The following is a 20,521-nucleotide window of genomic DNA, read 5'->3' on the forward strand; positions in this document are numbered from 1 at the left end:
AGACTATTGCGTGGTTGATTAATTCAGTATACCTGGTGTTACTGACCCTCTGTACTGCCTTCAGGGGGTTGCGGAGGGGAGGAGCTTCTGTTAAAGCTATAGCTCTCTAAGTATCGGGTCCCATGGTCTCACCCAGCACCCCATGGTAGCAGTGTCCCCCAGGAGGATGCAAAGAAAGGGATTTACTGGTAAGTACAAAAGATGTAAAAAATTGCCCAGATTGAGGATCACGTTTTTGTTTGCTTCCCTTTCAGTTTGTAGTAATCATTGAATTAATATGAGCAACGATTTGTAAATGCACATGCGTCCACTGGCCGGATTTGGACACCACTGGTTAGATCGCTTTAGAGTTTGGGTTTGTAGTTGCTGATTTTCTGATAGTTGCTGTCATTTTCTTGTAGGTGTTACTCCGGAGCTGCACGTGTCTAATCTGCGAGAGGCAGAGAGCATGCAGTCTATGCAGAGACCAGAGGTGAGTGCAGTGTTTGTGTGTGTGTGTGGGTCCTTCCCTCTGTCCTGCCTCTTCCCATCGCTCACACTGCTTCTGTCTTGTGTGCAGAATGACAGGCTGCGGAGGGCGTGCACAGAGCTGGAGGACAAGCTGGAGGCGGCTGAGCTACAAGTGAAGCAGCAGTCTCTGGACTACAGGAATCGGCTACAACAGAAAGAGGTGTAGTGCAATACTGCATGGCATATACATAGTCACATAGGTGATATGCTTCTGATACAGAGAGTAACAGATGTCTGTTTGTGGGTAGTGGACCTGATTCAGAGATGAACGTTCATCCAATGGTTATGGGTCTGCGCCTGCACGTGTGCAGAACGGATCCTGCGATTACGCTGCGGTGTTTGAGGGGGATGGAGCGGGGGATTGGCCATGTTGTCACCGTTTCCTGGGAGAAACAAGGCCAGCGTCTGTGGATGCAGATTCCTGGCCTCTGAAGTGCCCAGCACCCGGTCAGACTGCAGGAAGTGCCCAGCACCCGGTCAGACTGCAGGAAGTGCCCAGCACCCGGTCAGACTGCAGGAAGTGCCCAGCACCCGGTCAGACTGCAGGAAGTGAGTGCCCAGCACCCGGTCAGACTGCAGGAAGTGAGTGCCCAGCACCCGGTCAGACTGCAGGAAGTGAGTGCCCAGCACCCGGTGAGCCTGCAGGAAATGAGTGCCCAGCACCCGGTGAGCCTGCAGGAATTGCCGAGCACCCGGTGAGCCTGCAGGAATTGCCGAGCACCCGGTGAGCCTGCAGGAAGTGCCCAGCACCCGGTGAGCCTGCAGGAAGTGCCCAGCACCCGGTCAGACTGCAGGAAGTTTCATGGAAATAATAATAATGGCACACCTAAAATTCTGTAGCTGCTTGCGTACTTTCCATTTTTCAATAGAACGAAAATTTTGCAGTGTGGGAAGCGCTTGGTAGATTGGATCAAAATAATGTGTAACTGTAGGATGTTATGGAAAAATCAATGTGATAAATGGCTGTCCCATGCACAAGTTACTAAATGAATTATGTGAGTTGTACCTGCAAAACCACTTTGAAACAATTATAATGAAATAAAATAAAAATAAATAAAAATAATAGAATGAAAATTAAATTCTAAAATAATAAAAAAAATAATTATGACCAGTGCAATTGAATGTTTATGCTCTTTTTTCGGGTGTTATTGGTGCCCGCTGCTATAGTGCAATGCTGCGGCTGTCTTTTTTCCTCTTAAATCCTCTTTGGGGGACACTACTAACCTTGGGGTATAGAGGGGGAAATGCAGGATTTGGCACTCAAACTGCAACTCTTCTGTAATGTAGTTTCTCCTCCATATGACCCTTTGCTGAGTGCCTTAGCAGGGATGGATGCCTCGGCAGCCCTAGTTCCAGTCAGTACTTTGTAATATTCCTTCTTTATGATTTGTGCCCTTGGTCGGTCTTTGTTTTTCTGTGCTCAGTGTTTTTCCGGTCCCTTAGGCTGCCACAGTCTGGTCAGGCATAGCTTGGAGCTTTGGGTTGTGTTCCAACGGAATTATTTATCTGTCGTTAATTTAAAGGACCATGTGATCACTTGTTCCAGATTGGCAAGAGCTTCCTGTATGTTGTGCTATAGGGCCCTGGCTAGACAGATTCCCTGTGGATTCCCTGTAATATGTAATCGTGTATGGTTGTTTGTCTTTCGTGGCTTTGCTGATTGCACCCTCCCCTAGGGACAGCTTTGGGAAGTCCCTAAGTTAGTCATCATTATTATTATTATCCTTTATATGGTGCCACAAAGGTTCCGCAGCACCTAACATAGTACATAAATGAGCACACAAGAGAAACAGTTAATAGTAATACAAAACAATGCACGACAAGGACATGGTTTATACACATAGCTGCATAACACAAGTAGCAGGGCGTCCGCAACCAAGTGTTAGGTGCCAATTGGGGGAGTTAGGCGAAAATGATAGTAGAAGTAGGTGGAGGAGAAGCACGTGAGGGTCGAGGGCCCTGCTCGTGAGAGCTTACATTCTAAAGGGGAGGGGCTAAAGATGCAGATATTATGGGACTGCCCCGCCATCCTAATAGTGACTACTTTAGTCCCGGCTGTTTGGTGCTGTGCCAGTTAGTAGACTTCTTTGGTAGTTACATCCTGAGATGCCTCTACAGCTGCAAGTGTCCCTTACATGAATTTGGAGAGATGTATTTTACGCAAGTACCAAAAATCCTCTTTTCTACTTCAGGGTCCATAGGGTATCCACAGGATACCTTGGGGTATAGGTGTGACGTCAGTCGCAGGGCACCAAAGAGTTAAGCTTTCAGCCTCCCAGGATGCACTAGGTCCCCCTCCTATACCCCGCCCCCGGGCCAAGGCACCTCAGTTTAGTTTGGTGCCCGGCCGGAGTCGGGTGCACCTGTTGGAGTGGGGGCTAGAAGAGCCCCTGAAGCTTTTTCTTCATGCAGCTGTGGCTGCACATCTGGATGAACAGCATGGACAGTCAGTCCTGACGTCCATGCTGTCTTCCCTACACCCCGCCGGTACCAGAACGCCGGTACTGATCCGGGGATGCTGGTGGGCGTCTGGGGTCACAGCTAGCGGTGACCCCAGATGCTCCGGACCATGGCCGGATTCAAGGGGGACAGAGGTAAGCAGCGGGGTCCCGCGGTGGGTCCCCGCTGATCACATGGTCCTAAGTCCCCAGGCAGGGGGCTCCCTGGGGACTGGCTGCAGCGTGGAGCCAGGCGACCAACCTGCGCTTCCACTACCCCCTGGGACAGCGGACCGCAGCAGAGCGGTAGCGCTGCGGCGTCCCAGGGGTTAAATGCATGCCAGGGGAGCGCGCCTTCCCTGTCTCACAGCCGGCGCCTCCCCCGCTGCACACAGCCCTCTCTGCATGCTGCCGACTGGTCCTGTGGCAGCGCTCCTCCCCCAGGCCAGCCTCCTCTCTGCTCCTCGGCGGCCATCTTCTCCAGAACGCATGGTGAACGCTGCTGGAAGCGCTGGACGGAAGCATCGTGGTCTGGGTCCCCCCGCATACCTCTCCTCCGCTGTGGCTCAGGTCTGTGTATGCAGCGCTGTGTCCTACCAGGCCCTGTGTCTGTGTAGTTGAGTAATCAGCGCTGTTAGTGCAGGAATTGTTATTTCTCTGCATTGTATGTGACTGTGCTAGCGCTGCTGCCTGTAACTTTTCTTCTCTAAACTGTCAGCTTTATTACTGTCCCTGTTCTTCTGCTAAAGCCCTTGCGGTGCAGTGCTGCAGGGTGGTCTCTCGCCTATTTAATACTTAATTGGTGAGAGAGGTCACATACGTGGTGCCATCATGTCTGAAAGTGATTTTCCCCTCCGGCTACAGTGTACCACGTGCAAAGTACCGTTAGCGGAGGGGGAGGGTAGCGCGTAGGGCCTTTGCCGGCAGTGTTTGTCCATGGCGCGGCCTATTACGGTTACAGCACCGGTACAGGAGCCGCCCTGGGCTTGTTTCGCTCAGGCGTTAACAGCTTTAGTGGGCCAGTCAGCTCCGCAGCCCGCGTTTACTCCGAGGGGTTTGTCCCAGCAGTCTGTGGTGTCGTCACCCATGCAGGGGTTCCCACGACAATTGGTGGTACCCCACAGTCTCCCTATTTCCCCGCTCCCGGGTTCTCAGGAGCCAGCGTGGGTTAACTCCCTGACGAGTTCTGTACAGCACTTGTCGGATGTGTTGCAAGGGGAGTCTGTGATGCGGCCTCATAAAAGGCCGGTGGCGTCTCTGTCCGCTCCTTATGAGGATGACGAAGGGACGTCTGATGATGGGGAGATTCTTGATCCTTACGATCAGGAACCTCTCCATACTAAGGACGCTGATGCTAAGTCCAAAGTATATATTCCTGGACTTATTCGGGCGGTCCGCACAGCCTTGGTGATTGAGGACGAAGTTCCCCCAGCGGCTAAATCTAAGTATGCCTTTTTCAAAGATGTGAAGGGCGATGCCACAGTCTTTCCTCTTTCGGGTCAGTTGGTGGACCATTTAGAGGAGGCGTGGAAACAACCTGGCAAAAGATACCAGCCGCAGAGACGCCTGGCGGTGGCTTATCCGTTCACGGATAATTATTTTGCTAAGTGGGAATCCCCTCCACAGGTGGATTCTCACGTGACCCGTCTTGTCCGTAGTGCCACATTGCCGATGCCATCCATGTCCTCCCTTAAGGATGCTACGGACCGCAAGGTAGAAATCTGCCTGAAGTCCGCTTATTCCCTTGCAGGGGGGGCAGCACGGCCGGCTATGGCCATTTGCTGGGTTGCCAGAGCGATGGAGCGCTGGGCGGATTCATTAGAGGCTTCTTTTGAATCCGACTGTCCGGCCGAACAGGCGGAGTTGATTGGCAATCTCCGTGATTCGGCCACCTACATCAACGAGGCGGCTCTAGACATTAGTACTCTGGTGTCTAGAATTTCTTCAGCAGCGGTAGCTGCTCGTCGCACCTTGTGGCTGCGATCCTGGAAGGCGGACGCAGATTCCAAGAAAGGTCTGGAAGCGTTGCCGTTTACCGGAGAAGTTCTCTTCGGTCCGGATCTGGATAAGATTGTGGCCACGCTGGCGGCAGCCAAATCTGCTTGTCTCCCGTCGGCCGCTGCTCCTTCTGGTTCGGGACCATCGTCCTTTCGGTCATCTAGGGCCCAGGGCAGGCCCAAACCACAGTCGTTTCCTCGACAGGCTGGCCCTAAGAAATCGGTCAAGCCCCGGAAGCAGGCATGCCAGACGTCCGGCCCCCAAGCCAGATGACAAGCCTGCGGCCTGACGGTCCGGGCCTCCCTTTGGGGGATCCCAGGGTGGGAGGCCGCCTGCTACAGTTCGCCCAGTGTTGGTCGACCACTACGACAGACACTTGGGTTCTGGAGGTGGTTTCCCACGGATACGCCCTCTCCTTCCGGCACAGACCCCCGGCTCGCTTCTTCACCACGGGTCTCCCATCAGACCGGAACAAGGCTACGGAGCTGTGGAAGGTATTGCACACTATGCTCCAGGCTGGAGTTATAGTGGCGGTTCCATTCTCCCAGAGGGGCCAGGGTTTCTATTCAAATCTATTTTTGGTACAGAAACCCAATGGGTCATATCGTCCGATTCTCAACCTCAAAGCACTCAACAAGTCTTTGCGGGTCCCGAAGTTTCGGATGGAGCCCCTACGGTCCATCATTCTGGCGCTGGAACCTGGGGACTACTTGGTGTCATTGGACATACAGGACGCTTACCTGCATGTCCCTATTCTTTGGCGCCATCAACAGTTCCTCAGGTTTGCAATCCGCAGCGACCACTTCCAGTTTCGGGCGTTACCTTTTGGCCTGGCAACAGCACCACGTGTTTTCACCAAGGTGATGGCGGTCATGGCGGCTTCTCTGCGGCTGCAGGGAGTCCGCATGTTGCCGTATTTGGACGACCTGTTATTGGTGGCAGGATCTCCAGAGCTCCTGTTACGCCACTTGGACCTGACCATTGCACTGCTGCAACGGCACGGCTGGCTAATCAACTGGCAGAAGTCCACTCTAATCCCGTCTCGGAGGATTCTGCATCTTGGAGCCTTATTGGACTCGGGACAGCAAAGGATCTTCGTGACGGAGGACAAGATCTCTGCTTTACAGTCAAGGGTGCGCAGTTGCCTGCACAGCCGCCGGGTGTCCTTACACTCGGCGATGAGGTTACTGGGCTCCATGGTGTCGGTGTTCGACATGGTGGAATACGCCCAGTTTCACTCCAGACCTCTGCAGCACCTGATCCTGTCCAAGTGGAACGGGCTGACTCAGTCTTTGAAGTCCCAGACGATTGTGCTCACACAGGAGGTTCGCCTGTCCCTTGCGTGGTGGTTACAGACGACCCACCTCAACAAGGGACGTCCATTCTGGGTTCCAAATTGGGTCCTGTTGACAACGGACGCCAGTCTTCGGGGCTGGGGAGCAGTTTCGGGTCCACACTTGTTCCAGGGCAGGTGGACGCCGACAGAAGCGGAGCTTCCAATAAATATCTTGGAACTCCGTGCGGTCTTCAATGCTCTCCAGCAGGCACAGCGGTTTCTCCAGGGTCGCCCGGTGCAGGTCCAGTCGGACAACGCTACCACCGTGGCCTACATAAACAGGCAAGGAGGAACTCGCAGTCGGGCGGCTCTCGTAGAGGTCTCTCGGATCCTGGTTTGGGCGGAGCGCAATCTTCCGGCCATATCAGCGGTCTTCATCCCGGGAGTGCTAAATTGGGAGGCGGACTTTCTAAGTCGCCAGGACGTTCATCCGGGGGAATGGTCCCTGCACCCGGACGTTTTTCAACTACTGGTGGACAGGTGGGGTCTTCCAGAAATCGACCTCATGGCGTCCCGGCACAACAACAAGTTGCCGGTGTACGGGTCTCGCACAAGAGACGAAGGGGCGTCTCTGGTGGATGCTCTGTCCGTCCGGTGGACGTTCCGGTTCGCATACCTGTTCCCTCCGGTCTCCCTTCTTCCACGGGTAATCCGGAAATTCAAACAGGAAGGAGGGACGCTCCTGTTGATAGCTCCCGCGTGGCCCAGACGGCACTGGTTCTCAGACCTTCAGGGTCTGTCCGTGGACATTCCTCTGCGGTTGCCGCTACGACCGGACCTTCTGTCTCAGGGTCCTTGCCTTCACCCGGACCTGACTCGGCTGTCTTTGACGGCGTGGCTGTTGAGACGGCCATGCTGAGGTCCCGGGGGTTTTCCAGCTCTGTGGTGCGTACCATGTTACGAGCTCGGAAACCGTCTTCCGCGAGGATATACCATCGCGTGTGGCATACGTTCTTCCAGTGGTGTCGACCGAGAGGTTATGCACCGCGGGAGTTTCATCTGTCTCGGATTCTCGCCTTCCTGCAAGCGGGACTAGATCATGGGCTTCGCCTTGCTTCTTTGAAGGTACAGGTTTCGGCCCTATCTGTCTGGTTTCACCGTAGGATTGCTACAATCCCGGATGTGCGCACCTTTATGCAGGGTGTTCTCCGCATTCAGCCGCCCTTTGTTCCACCTGTGGCGCCTTGGGATTTGGCTGTGGTCCTGAGGGCTCTCCAAGGACCGCCGTTTGAACCACTGGGCTCAGTGGATCTTAAATGGCTAACAGCTAAGACTGTTTTCCTTCTGGCCATTGCTTCGGCCAGACGTGTTTCTGAGTTAGGGGCTCTTTCTTGTAGACCCCCTTTCTTGGTTTTTTATGGGAACAGGGCAGTGCTCCGCACTCGGCCCGAGTTTCTTCCCAAAGTTGTTTCCCAGTTTCATGTTAACGAGGAAATAGTTGTTCCGGCCTTTAACTCACCGGGTCTTTCCGTGGGTGAGGCCTCTTTGGATGTTGTGCGGGCCTTAAGGACTTATGTTGACCGCACTTCTTCGTTTAGGAAGTCGGACGCTTTGTTTGTCCTCTATGGCTTCCGTAAAAAGGGTTGGCCTGCTTCAAAGCAAACTTTGGCAGCCTGGATCCGTATGGCTATTTCTGAAGCTTATCTTCATGAAGGCCTACCGGTCCCTCCTTCTCTGAAGGCTCATTCCACTAGGTCTGTGGGTCCTTCGTGGGCAGCTCGACGTGGTGCCTCGGCAGTTCAGATCTGCAAGGCTGCTACGTGGTCTTCTGTCCATACCTTCGTGAGGTATTACAGGTTTGACACCTTCGCCTCTCAGGATTCTTCCTTCGGGCGGCGGATTCTCCTTTCTGCACAGGAGCGTCCCCACCCTTAAAGGATACTGCTTTGGGACATCCCCAAGGTATCCTGTGGATACCCTATGGACCCTGAAGTAGAAAATATGAGATATGGTAAGAACTTACCCTTGTTATCTCTATTTCTAAGTCCATAGGGTTCCACAGGACTCCCGCACTGTCGCACCTGTGCTGCAGATGGGCTTTGCTCTGGTCACCGGTTTTCCGTCTCCCTCTGGTGAGAATGTGATTCTTGTATGTGTCCAGATCTTTGTTCTCTCTCTTCCTTCTCCTCCTCCGGCCTATGGCTTGGTAACTAACTGAGGTGCCTTGGCCCGGGGGCGGGGTATAGGAGGGGGACCTAGTGCATCCTGGGAGGCTGAAAGCTTAACTCTTTGGTGCCCTGCGACTGACGTCACACCTATACCCCAAGGTATCCTGTGGAACCCTATGGACTTCGTAGAAATAGAGATAACAAGGGTAAGTTCTTACCATATCTCATATTATTTCCATTCATACAACTCAGGAGCATCTGTGCGCCAGGCCTGTCACCTGTAAATGATGTTTGTATGGGCTCTTTATTTCATGTTATATAATAGTCTCTATTAATATGTAGTTATCATTGCTGGGGCCACTGGCGTTTCCTTTCAGGCTGTATGAGCGCAGTGCGCACACTATATCGGTAACAGGGTTTGTTACTCCCGTTCAGGTGGAAATCAGTCACCTGAAAGCCAAGCTGAACGCCCTGCAGGATGAAATGCAGAAGACGCAGGTCTCGGCGCAGCTGTCCAGCGTCTCTCTCCAAGCGGCTGACCCTTCCCCTTTCATGTCCAGCATCCAGCCGCCTTCCTCCGGCTTCCAGGAGAACGCCATGGACTTCAGTGACGTTATCTGGTCTCAGCAGGAAATCAACACTCTGTCTAGTGAGGTGTCCAGGCTGCAGACGGAGGTGGCTCATTGGAGGCACGTGGCACAGGTGAGGCCTGCTCCGTGTTTGGGGGTCTTCCTGTGCTGTGGGATACCGTTGTGCTCATTGTGAGCTAATATGTAATCTTATCTAAACTGCTTCACGATAATGTGTCCCCGAGGGTTTCTAATCCGATGTATTATCATTATATGGGGATTTGCCGATAGCCTGGGATCGCTATTTATTACAGACTGGACATCCCTTAAAGTATAATCCACTACTGCAAGTCGTGTGTGTGTGTGTGTGTGTGTGTATATATATATATATATATATATATATATATATATATATATATATATATATATATATATATTAGTCTAGCCTCTTCAAGAAAGAAGAAAAAACACTCTCCAGATTTTCAGCAAGATTATTCAGTATTTAATGATTAAAACAACATAATTTGCCAACGTTTCGGTCCAATATGGACCTTTGTCAAGGCACAATAGCTTCTAAACATCAATGGTTCACTAAAAGGGAGTACATATAAACAACGTAAGCATTCATAGTCTGACAGGTCCTTTAAAACACATAAGTTCAAAAATGTTATAATCCATGATCAATATGTATGTGATATAGGGAGGGGTGTGCCTCATCTAACAGTAACATGATATCCAATAGAAGCCCACACTGCAAGAGACTATTCACAGCGGTAGAAAAAAACTAAATCTTTATGCAGCAACTAGTATTGAGAATACAGGGGTCGAATGTGCGCCCCAATGTAGATTATAATAATAGCAACCAGGTGGAGGGACAATTTCAGAAAGATAGTCATGTATCACACAGCATATACATAAAGGCCAAGTACATGGGGGTATGTGCAGTACAATCCCCAGGTGTATATATTACACCAGTATGCATAAGGAGGCTGTGGGAGCCTGGAAGATGAAAAAAAAGGATGTCTTACCTCAGTGTTGGTCTGTCAGAGAGTGTCCTGGTGCTGGAGCATAGTCTGAGCTCAGGGTTTAAAAACCCAGTGCTTAGGGGGAAGTCTCAGAGTCCTGATTGCCACAGCTACAGGTGAGTCCTGTTATAATCAGGAAGTGGGGCAGTATGGCAGTAGCCGGCGGCCATCTTGTGTGTGGCTCAAGATATATATAATAATAGCTGTCAGTGAGCCTTGGCAGGACTTGAAGTGATGGGCAATTATTGGTGCTACTGAAACTCATAAAAAAGGCTAAACTGGTGTTATTAGGGATATAATTCCATAAATGCATATTATACATATCCAACCATTAAAAATGTGATACGGGCATACCCACATGTACATATATAAACGCATATGTACACACACATACCCGCACATACATGTGCATATATATACAAGGTCAATTTACAAACATTAGAGTAAAGGGTTATTTAGTGTGTAGTAGGACCTGGGACTAGAGGACCTGGGAGTACAATGCAAGTATATAGATCAACATCACAAAAAACAATTAACATTAGGTGAACAGTACAGACAAATGCAATGTTAAATATAATATTTGATACCGTGTTATATAGATAAAGTCATTTTTCAAAGAAAGATACCCAATGGGCAATTCTCGTTAAGTTCCCGTGGTGCCACAGTATCAAGTCTGTAGATCCACCGACTTTCACATTTTTTAAGTAAAGCCAGTCTATCACCTCCTCGTTCTGGAGGCGGTATCCAGTCGATAAGTGTGCATTTGAGGGTTGCTACCTGATGTCCCATCTGTAAAAAGTGTCGGGCAACAGGTTTATCTGACTGACCACTATTGTAGGCTGCTCTGATGGACGCCCTATGGTTAGCCATACGTTCCCTGAAGATCCTGGTGGTGAGCCCGACGTAGTAAAGACCGCAAGGGCATATGAGTATGTAAATGATATGGTCCATTTTACAATGGAGCTTCCATCTAATCTTTATGGGTACACCCGTATGGGGGTGAGCAAGAGTGTTGCCTGGAACCATAGAACTGCAGGTCACGCAGCCTCCACATCGATAGCTACCGGGTCGGTTCTGCATGACTTTGATGATAGAGTTAGTCATTTCCGGGTTCATTGATGGCCTAAGTAGCAGTTGTTTCAGGTTAGGCCCTCTTTTATATGCCATCATAGGTGCTTTGGTGTTGGTAAATGGTAGAATGGGGTCAGATTGGATGATCGGCCAATGTTGTCGGATTGATCTTTCTGTTAGTCTGGATCTGTTGCTGTATTGGCTGACATAAATGACACGGTCACCTTCAGTAGATTTAGGTCGAGGGTTTGCATATTTATTTCTGGCCTTATTTAAACAGCGCTTAAGTAGAGAATGTGCGTATCCTCTTTCTTTCAGTCGAGCTGTCATTTCTAGGAGTTGGGTGTCCTGCCGTATTGTATCTGAGTTATTGCGTAGGACCCTAAGGTATTGCGAAATTGGGAGACTATCTTTCAGTGCAGGAGGATGATGGCTTGTGGCCTCTAGAAACATATTCCGGTCAGTATCCTTCCTATAGAGGGTTGTACCCAACTTGTTCCCATCCCTGTATACGGTGATATCAAGGAAGTTAATAGACTCCTTATCAATATGGTGGGTAAACCTTACTGCATGCTTCAATGTATTTAGTTGTTCCACCATTAGGTTAAATGAGCTGTCGGTACCTCTCCATAGTAAGAAGATATCGTCGATAAATCTGAGAAAGAGGACTACCTGGGTGCCATAATGTGGTATTATGTAAGTTTCCTCATATTTGGCCATATAGAGATTGGCGTAGGCTGGTGCCAGATTCGACCCCATGGCAGTTCCTGAGCATTGTATGTAATATGTTTCTTTGTATTTAAAGTAATTGTTGCGTAGGACCAATCCGGCTAGATCCATGAGGAATCTCGTTTGTTGTGGTTCTGTTTCTGCTCTTGTAAGAGCATCCTCCATCGCTAGTAATCCATCTTCATGCGGAATGATGGTATATAAAGAGCAGACATCCATAGTTGCCATCCAGGTGTCTCCTTCAATAGTGATTGCTTCCAATCTATTAATGAAATCTCCAGTGTCCTTGATGTAACTTGGTATTTTGGTGACTAGAGGTTGTAGATGATAGTCGACATATATAGCGAGTGGCTGGAGCAGTGATCCTCTGGCTGAAATAATCGGCCTACCTGGGGGTTTGTTCAGAGATTTATGTATTTTCGGCAAAGTGTATATTATAGGGCATATGGGATGTTGCACCGTCAAATATGCCAAAGTATCCTCGTCGATTAGGTGTGTCTGGATGGCTTCTTGTAATCTGGCATCTATTTTATTTTTGATTTCATACGTGGGGTTATGGTAGATTTTATTATATGTTTTCACATCCATAAGTTGTTTGAGAATTTCTTCATTGTAGTCACTCCAGTTTTGGACAACTACTGCACCCCCTTTATCCGCCGCTCTTATTACCAGGTTCTCATTCATGCGGAGATTGTTCAGTGCCTCTTTCTCGCCAACGGATAAGTTGTTGTAATATTTTGGAATATCCCTGGTATTAGTTTCTTGATCAATCAGGCGTAGATAGGTTTTGATACTGGGGTTAGTGGAGGTTGGATCAAACTTAGATGGATTTCTAAATGGATTATGAGTTTGTTGTAAAGTTGTGTTCTTAAAGTGTTCCTTCAGTCGTAGTCTACGACCAAATTTGAAGTGGTCAATCGACCAGTTAAATTTGTCATGCCTATTAGTTGGAACAAAGGATAGGCCTTTAGTAAGCAGATTATGTTCATCCTTTGATAGTTGATGGTCTGAAAGATTAAATACAGTGTTCACAATCTCCTGCCCCTTCCCCTTCTTCTTCCTTGTGTAACTACCCTTCCTCGGGTGGGGTCTACGGGTTGTACCACGTCTTCTTCCCGTAGCTGGTTTGTTTCTAAAAAACCAAGGGGAGGTCTAGTTTCGACGTTATCCGTGTCTGATGTTGTTCCTGAGGATGCTGTATCAAATTGGTACATTTGTGTGCGTCCCATGGGTCTTGGTCTTCTCTGTCTCTGATTTCTGTTTAAAGGTTTACTTTCTCCTAGTAGCCATCGCTAGACAGTATGATTTTTATAATCATTGGCAACAGTGGTCAGTTTCTTCCGTTTAAAAGCTATCAGGTCTCTTCTATTGGTAGAAACAATCCCATTTTTTGTAGCCGTTGGTGCAGCATCCTTAACAAATGCTCTCTGGACCTCATAATTCTTGTGGTGGAGGAAGTAAGTCAGGAACTTAAAAAAGTTACCACGGATCTTGATCAATTCCCCGTAAGCAGTATTAACATACTGAAGGATGATAAATCCACCAACTGGCTTGATAAACTTAATGCCCAAGTTGACAACTATAGAAGAGACCTGATAGCTTTTAAACGGAAGAAACTGACCACTGTTGCCAATGATTATAAAAATCATACTGTCTAGCGATGGCTACTAGGAGAAAGTAAACCTTTAAACAGAAATCAGAGACAGAGAAGACCAAGACCCATGGGACGCACACAAATGTACCAATTTGATACAGCATCCTCAGGAATAACATCAGACACGGATAACGTCGAAACTAGACCTCCCCTTGGTTTTTTAGAAACAAACCAGCTAGGGGAAGAAGACGTGGTACAACCCGTAGACCCCACCCGAGGAAGGGTAGTTACACAAGGAAGAAGAAGGGGAAGGGGCAGGAGATTGTGAACACTGTATTTAATCTTTCAGACCATCAACTATCAAAGGATGAACATAATCTGCTTACTAAAGGCCTATCCTTTGTTCCAACTAATAGGCATGACAAATTTAACTGGTCGATTGACCACTTCAAATTTGGTCGTAGACTACGACTGAAGGAACACTTTAAGAACACAACTTTACAACAAACTCATAATCCATTTAGAAATCCATCTAAGTTTGATCCAACCTCCACTAACCCCAGTATCAAAACCTATCTACGCCTGATTGATCAAGAAACTAATACCAGGGATATTCCAAAATATTACAACAACTTATCCGTTGGCGAGAAAGAGGCACTGAACAATCTCCGCATGAATGAGAACCTGGTAATAAGAGCGGCGGATAAAGGGGGTGCAGTAGTTGTCCAAAACTGGAGTGACTACAATGAAGAAATTCTCAAACAACTTATGGATGTGAAAACATATAATAAAATCTACCATAACCCCACGTATGAAATCAAAAATAAAATAGATGCCAGATTACAAGAAGCCATCCAGACACACCTAATCGACGAGGATACTTTGGCATATTTGACGGTGCAACATCCCATATGCCCTATAATATACACTTTGCCGAAAATACATAAATCTCTGAACAAACCCCCAGGTAGGCCGATTATTTCAGCCAGAGGATCACTGCTCCAACCACTCGCTATATATGTCGACTATCATCTACAACCTCTAGTCACCAAAATACCAAGTTACATCAAGGACACTGGAGATTTCATTAATAGATTGGAAGCAATCACTATTGAAGGAGACACCTGGATGGCAACTATGGATGTCTGCTCTTTATATACCATCATTCCGCATGAAGATGGATTACTAGCGATGGAGGATGCTCTTACAAGAGCAGAAACAGAACCACAACAAACGAGATTCCTCATGGATCTAGCCGGATTGGTCCTACGCAACAATTACTTTAAATACAAAGAAACATATTACATACAATGCTCAGGAACTGCCATGGGGTCGAATCTGGCACCAGCCTACGCCAATCTCTATATGGCCAAATATGAGGAAACTTACATAATACCACATTATGGCACCCAGGTAGTCCTCTTTCTCAGATTTATCGACGATATCTTCTTACTATGGAGAGGTACCGACAGCTCATTTAACCTAATGGTGGAACAACTAAATACATTGAAGCATGCAGTAAGGTTTACCCACCATATTGATAAGGAGTCTATTAACTTCCTTGATATCACCGTATACAGGGATGGGAACAAGTTGGGTACAACCCTCTATAGGAAGGATACTGACCGGAATATGTTTCTAGAGGCCACAAGCCATCATCCTCCTGCACTGAAAGATAGTCTCCCAATTTCGCAATACCTTAGGGTCCTACGCAATAACTCAGATACAATACGGCAGGACACCCAACTCCTAGAAATGACAGCTCGACTGAAAGAAAGAGGATACGCACATTCTCTACTTAAGCGCTGTTTAAATAAGGCCAGAAATAAATATGCAAACCCTCGACCTAAATCTACTGAAGGTGACCGTGTCATTTATGTCAGCCAATACAGCAACAGATCCAGACTAACAGAAAGATCAATCCGACAACATTGGCCGATCATCCAATCTGACCCCATTCTACCATTTACCAACACCAAAGCACCTATGATGGCATATAAAAGAGGGCCTAACCTGAAACAACTGCTACTTAGGCCATCAATGAACCCGGAAATGACTAACTCTATCATCAAAGTCATGCAGAACCGACCCGGTAGCTATCGATGTGGAGGCTGCGTGACCTGCAGTTCTATGGTTCCAGGCAACACTCTTGCTCACCCCCATACGGGTGTACCCATAAAGATTAGATGGAAGCTCCATTGTAAAATGGACCATATCATTTACATACTCATATGCCCTTGCGGTCTTTACTACGTCGGGCTCACCACCAGGATCTTCAGGGAACGTATGGCTAACCATAGGGCGTCCATCAGAGCAGCCTACAATAGTGGTCAGTCAGATAAACCTGTTGCCCGACACTTTTTACAGATGGGACATCAGGTAGCAACCCTCAAATGCACACTTATCGACTGGATACCGCCTCCAGAACGAGGAGGTGATAGACTGGCTTTACTTAAAAAATGTGAAAGTCGGTGGATCTACAGACTTGATACTGCGGCACCACGGGAACTTAACGAGAATTGCCCATTGGGTATCTTTCTTTGAAAAATGACTTTATCTATATAACACGGTATCAAATATTATATTTAACATTGCATTTGTCTGTACTGTTCACCTAATGTTAATTGTTTTTTGTGATGTTGATCTATATACTTGCATTGTACTCCCAGGTCCTCTAGTCCCAGGTCCTACTACACACTAAATAACCCTTTACTCTAATGTTTGTAAATTGACCTTGTATATATATGCACATGTATGTGCGGGTATGTGTGTGTACATATGCGTTTATATATGTACATGTGGGTATGCCCGTATCACATTTTTAATGGTTGGATATGTATAATATGCATTTATGGAATTATATCCCTAATAACACCAGTTTAGCCTTTTTTATGAGTTTCAGTAGCACCAATAATTGCCCATCACTTCAAGTCCTGCCAAGGCTCACTGACAGCTATTATTATATATATCTTGAGCCACACACAAGATGGCCGCCGGCTACTGCCATACTGCCCCACTTCCTGATTATAACAGGACTCACCTGTAGCTGTGGCAATCAGGACTCTGAGACTTCCCCCTAAGCACTGGGTTTTTAAACCCTGAGCTCAGACTATGCTCCAGCACCAGGACACTCTCTGACAGACCAACACTGAGGTAAGACATCCTTTTTTTTCATCTTCCAGGCTCCCACAGCCTCCTTATGCATACTGGTGTAATATATACACCTGGGGATTGTACTGCACATACCCCCATGTACTTGGCCTTTATGTATATGCTGTGTGATACATGACTATCTTTCTGAAATTGTCCCTCCACCTGGTTGCTATTATTATAATCTACATTGGGGCGCACATTCGACCCCTGTATTCTCAATACTAGTTGCTGCATAAAGATTTAGTTTTTTTCTACCGCTGTGAATAGTCTCTTGCAGTGTGGGCTTCTATTGGATATCATGTTACTGTTAGATGAGGCACACCCCTCCCTATATCACATACATATTGATCATGGATTATAACATTTTTGAACTTATGTGTTTTAAAGGACCTGTCAGACTATGAATGCTTACGTTGTTTATATGTACTCCCTTTTAGTGAACCATTGATGTTTAGAAGCTATTGTGCCTTGACAAAGGTCCATATTGGACCGAAACGTTGGCAAATTATGTTGGTTTAATCATTAAATACTGAATAATCTTGCTGAAAATCTGGAGAGTGTTTTTTCTTCTTTCTTGAAGAGGCTAGACTATTATCTATGGGAACCTCTATATGAAATTCCCTAAAAACACCCCAGTATTTTGAACATTATAAATTGAGAGTGCCGGACTATCTATATGTGTGTGTGTGTGTGTATGTGTGTGTATATATATATATATATATATTATCGGATTCCAAGATGAGCGTGGATTAATCACCTGTATGCATGAGAGTCGCGCTTATTCCTGCGCACTGCCGCTAACGTGTCTGCTCTTTCTTTCAGTCTATGAAAAGTCAGGGGACACACAGCACTGACCCAAGTGAGATCTGTATGTTACAGGACACTATAAAGGTACGCCCCCCTCTCCCTCTGACATTCGACTCTTAGATATATGTACAGAGATTGTGACGATGAAAAGCTGGGTCCCCCCATGTCCGTATATGGTCAGATACTTGGAGAATGACTTATCTGATGTCCTTTCTACCTTCACATCTCCTTTTATAATCTGAGTTATTTATTCCAGCCACCTTTAGGTGACACACTCATGGCTGCCTTTGGTATAATACTCTACGTTACCAGAAGGTTAACACCATGTTACCAGAGCTCAGAATACTAACGAGTAGATAAGGTCTAAACTCATGGTACTGACTGCAAACAGGCTATGGACCCTGGACGCCGCAAGATGCATTGGTGCTCTGTCCTGCACTTGAAGTCTGAGCTAGAAGTTTTGGGTTACATTTGTAAATCTCATATTTCCCAAATAAAATAGTGTTATTTCCATCAGATAGTCTTGGTTCTAAAGTGACGGTCATCAACAAATGCAAAACACTTGGTCCTAGAGCATAAATGTTTGGTCACCTATGTGTATGACTGGTGGGAAGGGGCTCGGAGCTCAGACAGCTGCCTAGTACTAGAGGAAGTGAAGCTGCAGCCCTCCTTATACCCAAGCTCCTGGTTTATTTGGTGATTTGTTCCTGGGCTTGGAAGGCCATACGTGTGCACTATACATGGGTTTCTGGTTTCTTTGGTGATTGTTCCTGGGCTTGGAAGGCCATACGTGTGCACTATACGTGGGTTTCTGGTCTCTGGTGATTGTTCCTGGGCTTGGAAGGCCATACGTGTGCACTATACATGGGCTTTTGGTTTCTTTGGTGATTGTTTCTGGGCTTGGAAGGCCATACGTGTTCACTGCATATGAGTTTCTGGTTTCTTTGGTGATTTGTTCCTGGGCTTAGAAGGCCATATGTGTGCACTATACATGTGTTTCTGGTCTCTCTGGTGATTGTTCCTGGGCTTGGAAGGCCATATGTATTCACTGTATATGAGTTTCTGGTCTCTTTGATGATTTGTTCCTGTGCTTGGAAGGCCCGTGTTCACTGTATATGAGTTTCTGGTTTCTTTGGTGATTTGTTCCTGTGCTTGGAAGGCCATATGTATTCACTGTATATGAGTTTCTGGTCTCTTTGGTGATTTGTTCCTGTGCTTGGAAGGCCCGTGTTCACTGTATATGAGTTTCTGGTTTCTTTGGTGATTTGTTCCTGGGCTTGGAAGGCCATACGTGTGCACTATACATGGGTTTCTGGTTTCTTTGGTGATTGTTCCTGGGCTTGGAAGGCCATACGTGTGCACTATACGTGGGTTTCTGGTCTCTGGTGATTGTTTCTGGGCTTGGAAGGCCATACGTGTGCACTATACATGGGCTTTTGGTTTCTTTGGTGATTGTTCCTGGGCTTGGAAGGCCATACTTGTGCACTGTATATGAGTTTCTGGTCTCTTTGGTGATTTGTTCCTGTGCTTGGAAGGCCCGTGTTCACTGTATATGAGTTTCTGGTTTCTTTGGTGATTTGTTCCTGTGCTTGGAAGGCCATATGTATTCACTGTATATGAGTTTCTGGTCTCTTTGGTGATTTGTTCCTGTGCTTGGAAGGCCCGTGTTCACTGTATATGAGTTTCTGGTTTCTTTGGTGATTTGTTCCTGTGCTTGGAAGGCCATATGTATTCACTGTATATGAGTTTCTGGTTTCTTTGGTGATTTGTTCCTGGGCTTGGAAGGCCATACGTGTGCACTATACATGTGTTTCTGGTCTCTCTGGTGATTGTTCCTGGGCTTGGAAAGCCATACGTATTCACTGTATATGAGTTTCTGGTTTCTTTGGTGATTTGTTCCTGGGCTTAGAAGGCCATACGTGTGCACTATACATGTGTTTCTGGTCTCTCTGGTGATTGTTCCTGGGCTTGGAAGGCCATACTTGTGCACTGTATATGAGTTTCTGGTCTCTTTGGTGATTTGTTCCTGTGCTTGGAAGGCCCGTGTTCACTGTATATGAGTTTCTGGTTTCTTTGGTGATTTGTTCCTGTGCTTGGAAGGCCATATGTATTCACTGTATATGAGTTTCTGGTTTCTTTGGTGATTTGTTCCTGGGCTTGGAAGGCCATACGTGTGCACTATACATGTGTTTCTGGTCTCTCTGGTGATTGTTCCTGGGCTTGGAAAGCCATACGTATTCACTGTATATGAGTTTCTGGTTTCTTTGGTGATTTGTTCCTGGGCTTAGAAGGCCATACGTGTGCACTATACATGTGTTTCTGGTCTCTCTGGTGACTGTTCCTGGGCTTGGAAGGCCATACGTGTGCACTATACATGTGTTTCTGGTCTCTCTGGTGACTGTTCCTGGGCTTGGAAGGCCATACGTGTGCACTATACATGTGTTTCTGGTCTCTCTGGTGACTGTTCCTGGGCTTGGAAGGCCATACGTGTGCACTGCATATGGGTTTCTGGTTTCTTTGGTGATTTGTTACTGAGCTCGGAAGGCCATACGTGTGCACTGTACATGTGTTTCTGGTCTCTTTGGTGATTGTTCCTGAGCTTGGAAGGCCATACGTGTTCACTGTATATGAGTTTCTGGTTTCTTTGGTGATTTAATCAGTAAATGCACTGTCCATGTGTTTCTGTTTGCAGGATCTAAGACAGAAGCTGAGTCAGGAGATTGATGAACATCAGCACGAGCTCTCTGTCTTACAAGACGCCCATCGCCAGAAGCTAGCGGAGATCACAAGGAGGCACCGGGAAGAGCTGGGAGAATATGAAGAGAGGATTGAGGAGCTTGAAGAGCAATTAAACACAGGTTTGTAGCTTATTAGTTTACGCTTCCAGTAGCCGCATTAAACAATAACAGGAAAATTACAAGTCTGTAGATAGATACTTTTTTTTTTCCTATGCAATTGGCCACACACACCTACATGAACAACTGAAGTGTTTATTCATCATGCTCTCTGTGTCTGCTCTGAAGCAGGTTGCCATGATAGCAGCAAAGTGCTTCCCTAGCTCAGGCAGTGAGTTACTCTTTGACCAGATCCTGTCCTAATAAAGATGTGGGAGGGGGCTTCAGCTACCGATAGTGGAGACTTAGAGAGGGTCATTTGTTTCTAAAGAGCTGCAGTGGAACGTCA

At 47.2% G+C, this 20,521-nt stretch overlaps 1 protein-coding gene across 1 annotated transcript in view; it reads left to right on the forward strand.

Annotated features, from left to right (window-relative positions):
* Positions 1-20,521, forward strand: part of TRIP11 (thyroid hormone receptor interactor 11) — a 125,148-nt gene that overhangs the window by 17,338 nt on the left and 87,289 nt on the right. Inside the window, exons 2-6 of the mRNA XM_088455576.1 lie at positions 402-472; positions 560-670; positions 8,826-9,092; positions 17,354-17,422; positions 20,031-20,196. Coding sequence (XP_088311702.1) covers positions 402-472; positions 560-670; positions 8,826-9,092; positions 17,354-17,422; positions 20,031-20,196 — 684 coding nt within the window. The remainder of the gene's footprint in view (positions 1-401; positions 473-559; positions 671-8,825; positions 9,093-17,353; positions 17,423-20,030; positions 20,197-20,521) is intronic.

This window comes from Taudactylus pleione, unplaced genomic scaffold (assembly GCF_031769625.1).
Source record: "Taudactylus pleione unplaced genomic scaffold, aTauple2 ptg000660l, whole genome shotgun sequence".
NCBI classification, from domain to species: Eukaryota; Metazoa; Chordata; class Amphibia; order Anura; family Myobatrachidae; genus Taudactylus; species Taudactylus pleione.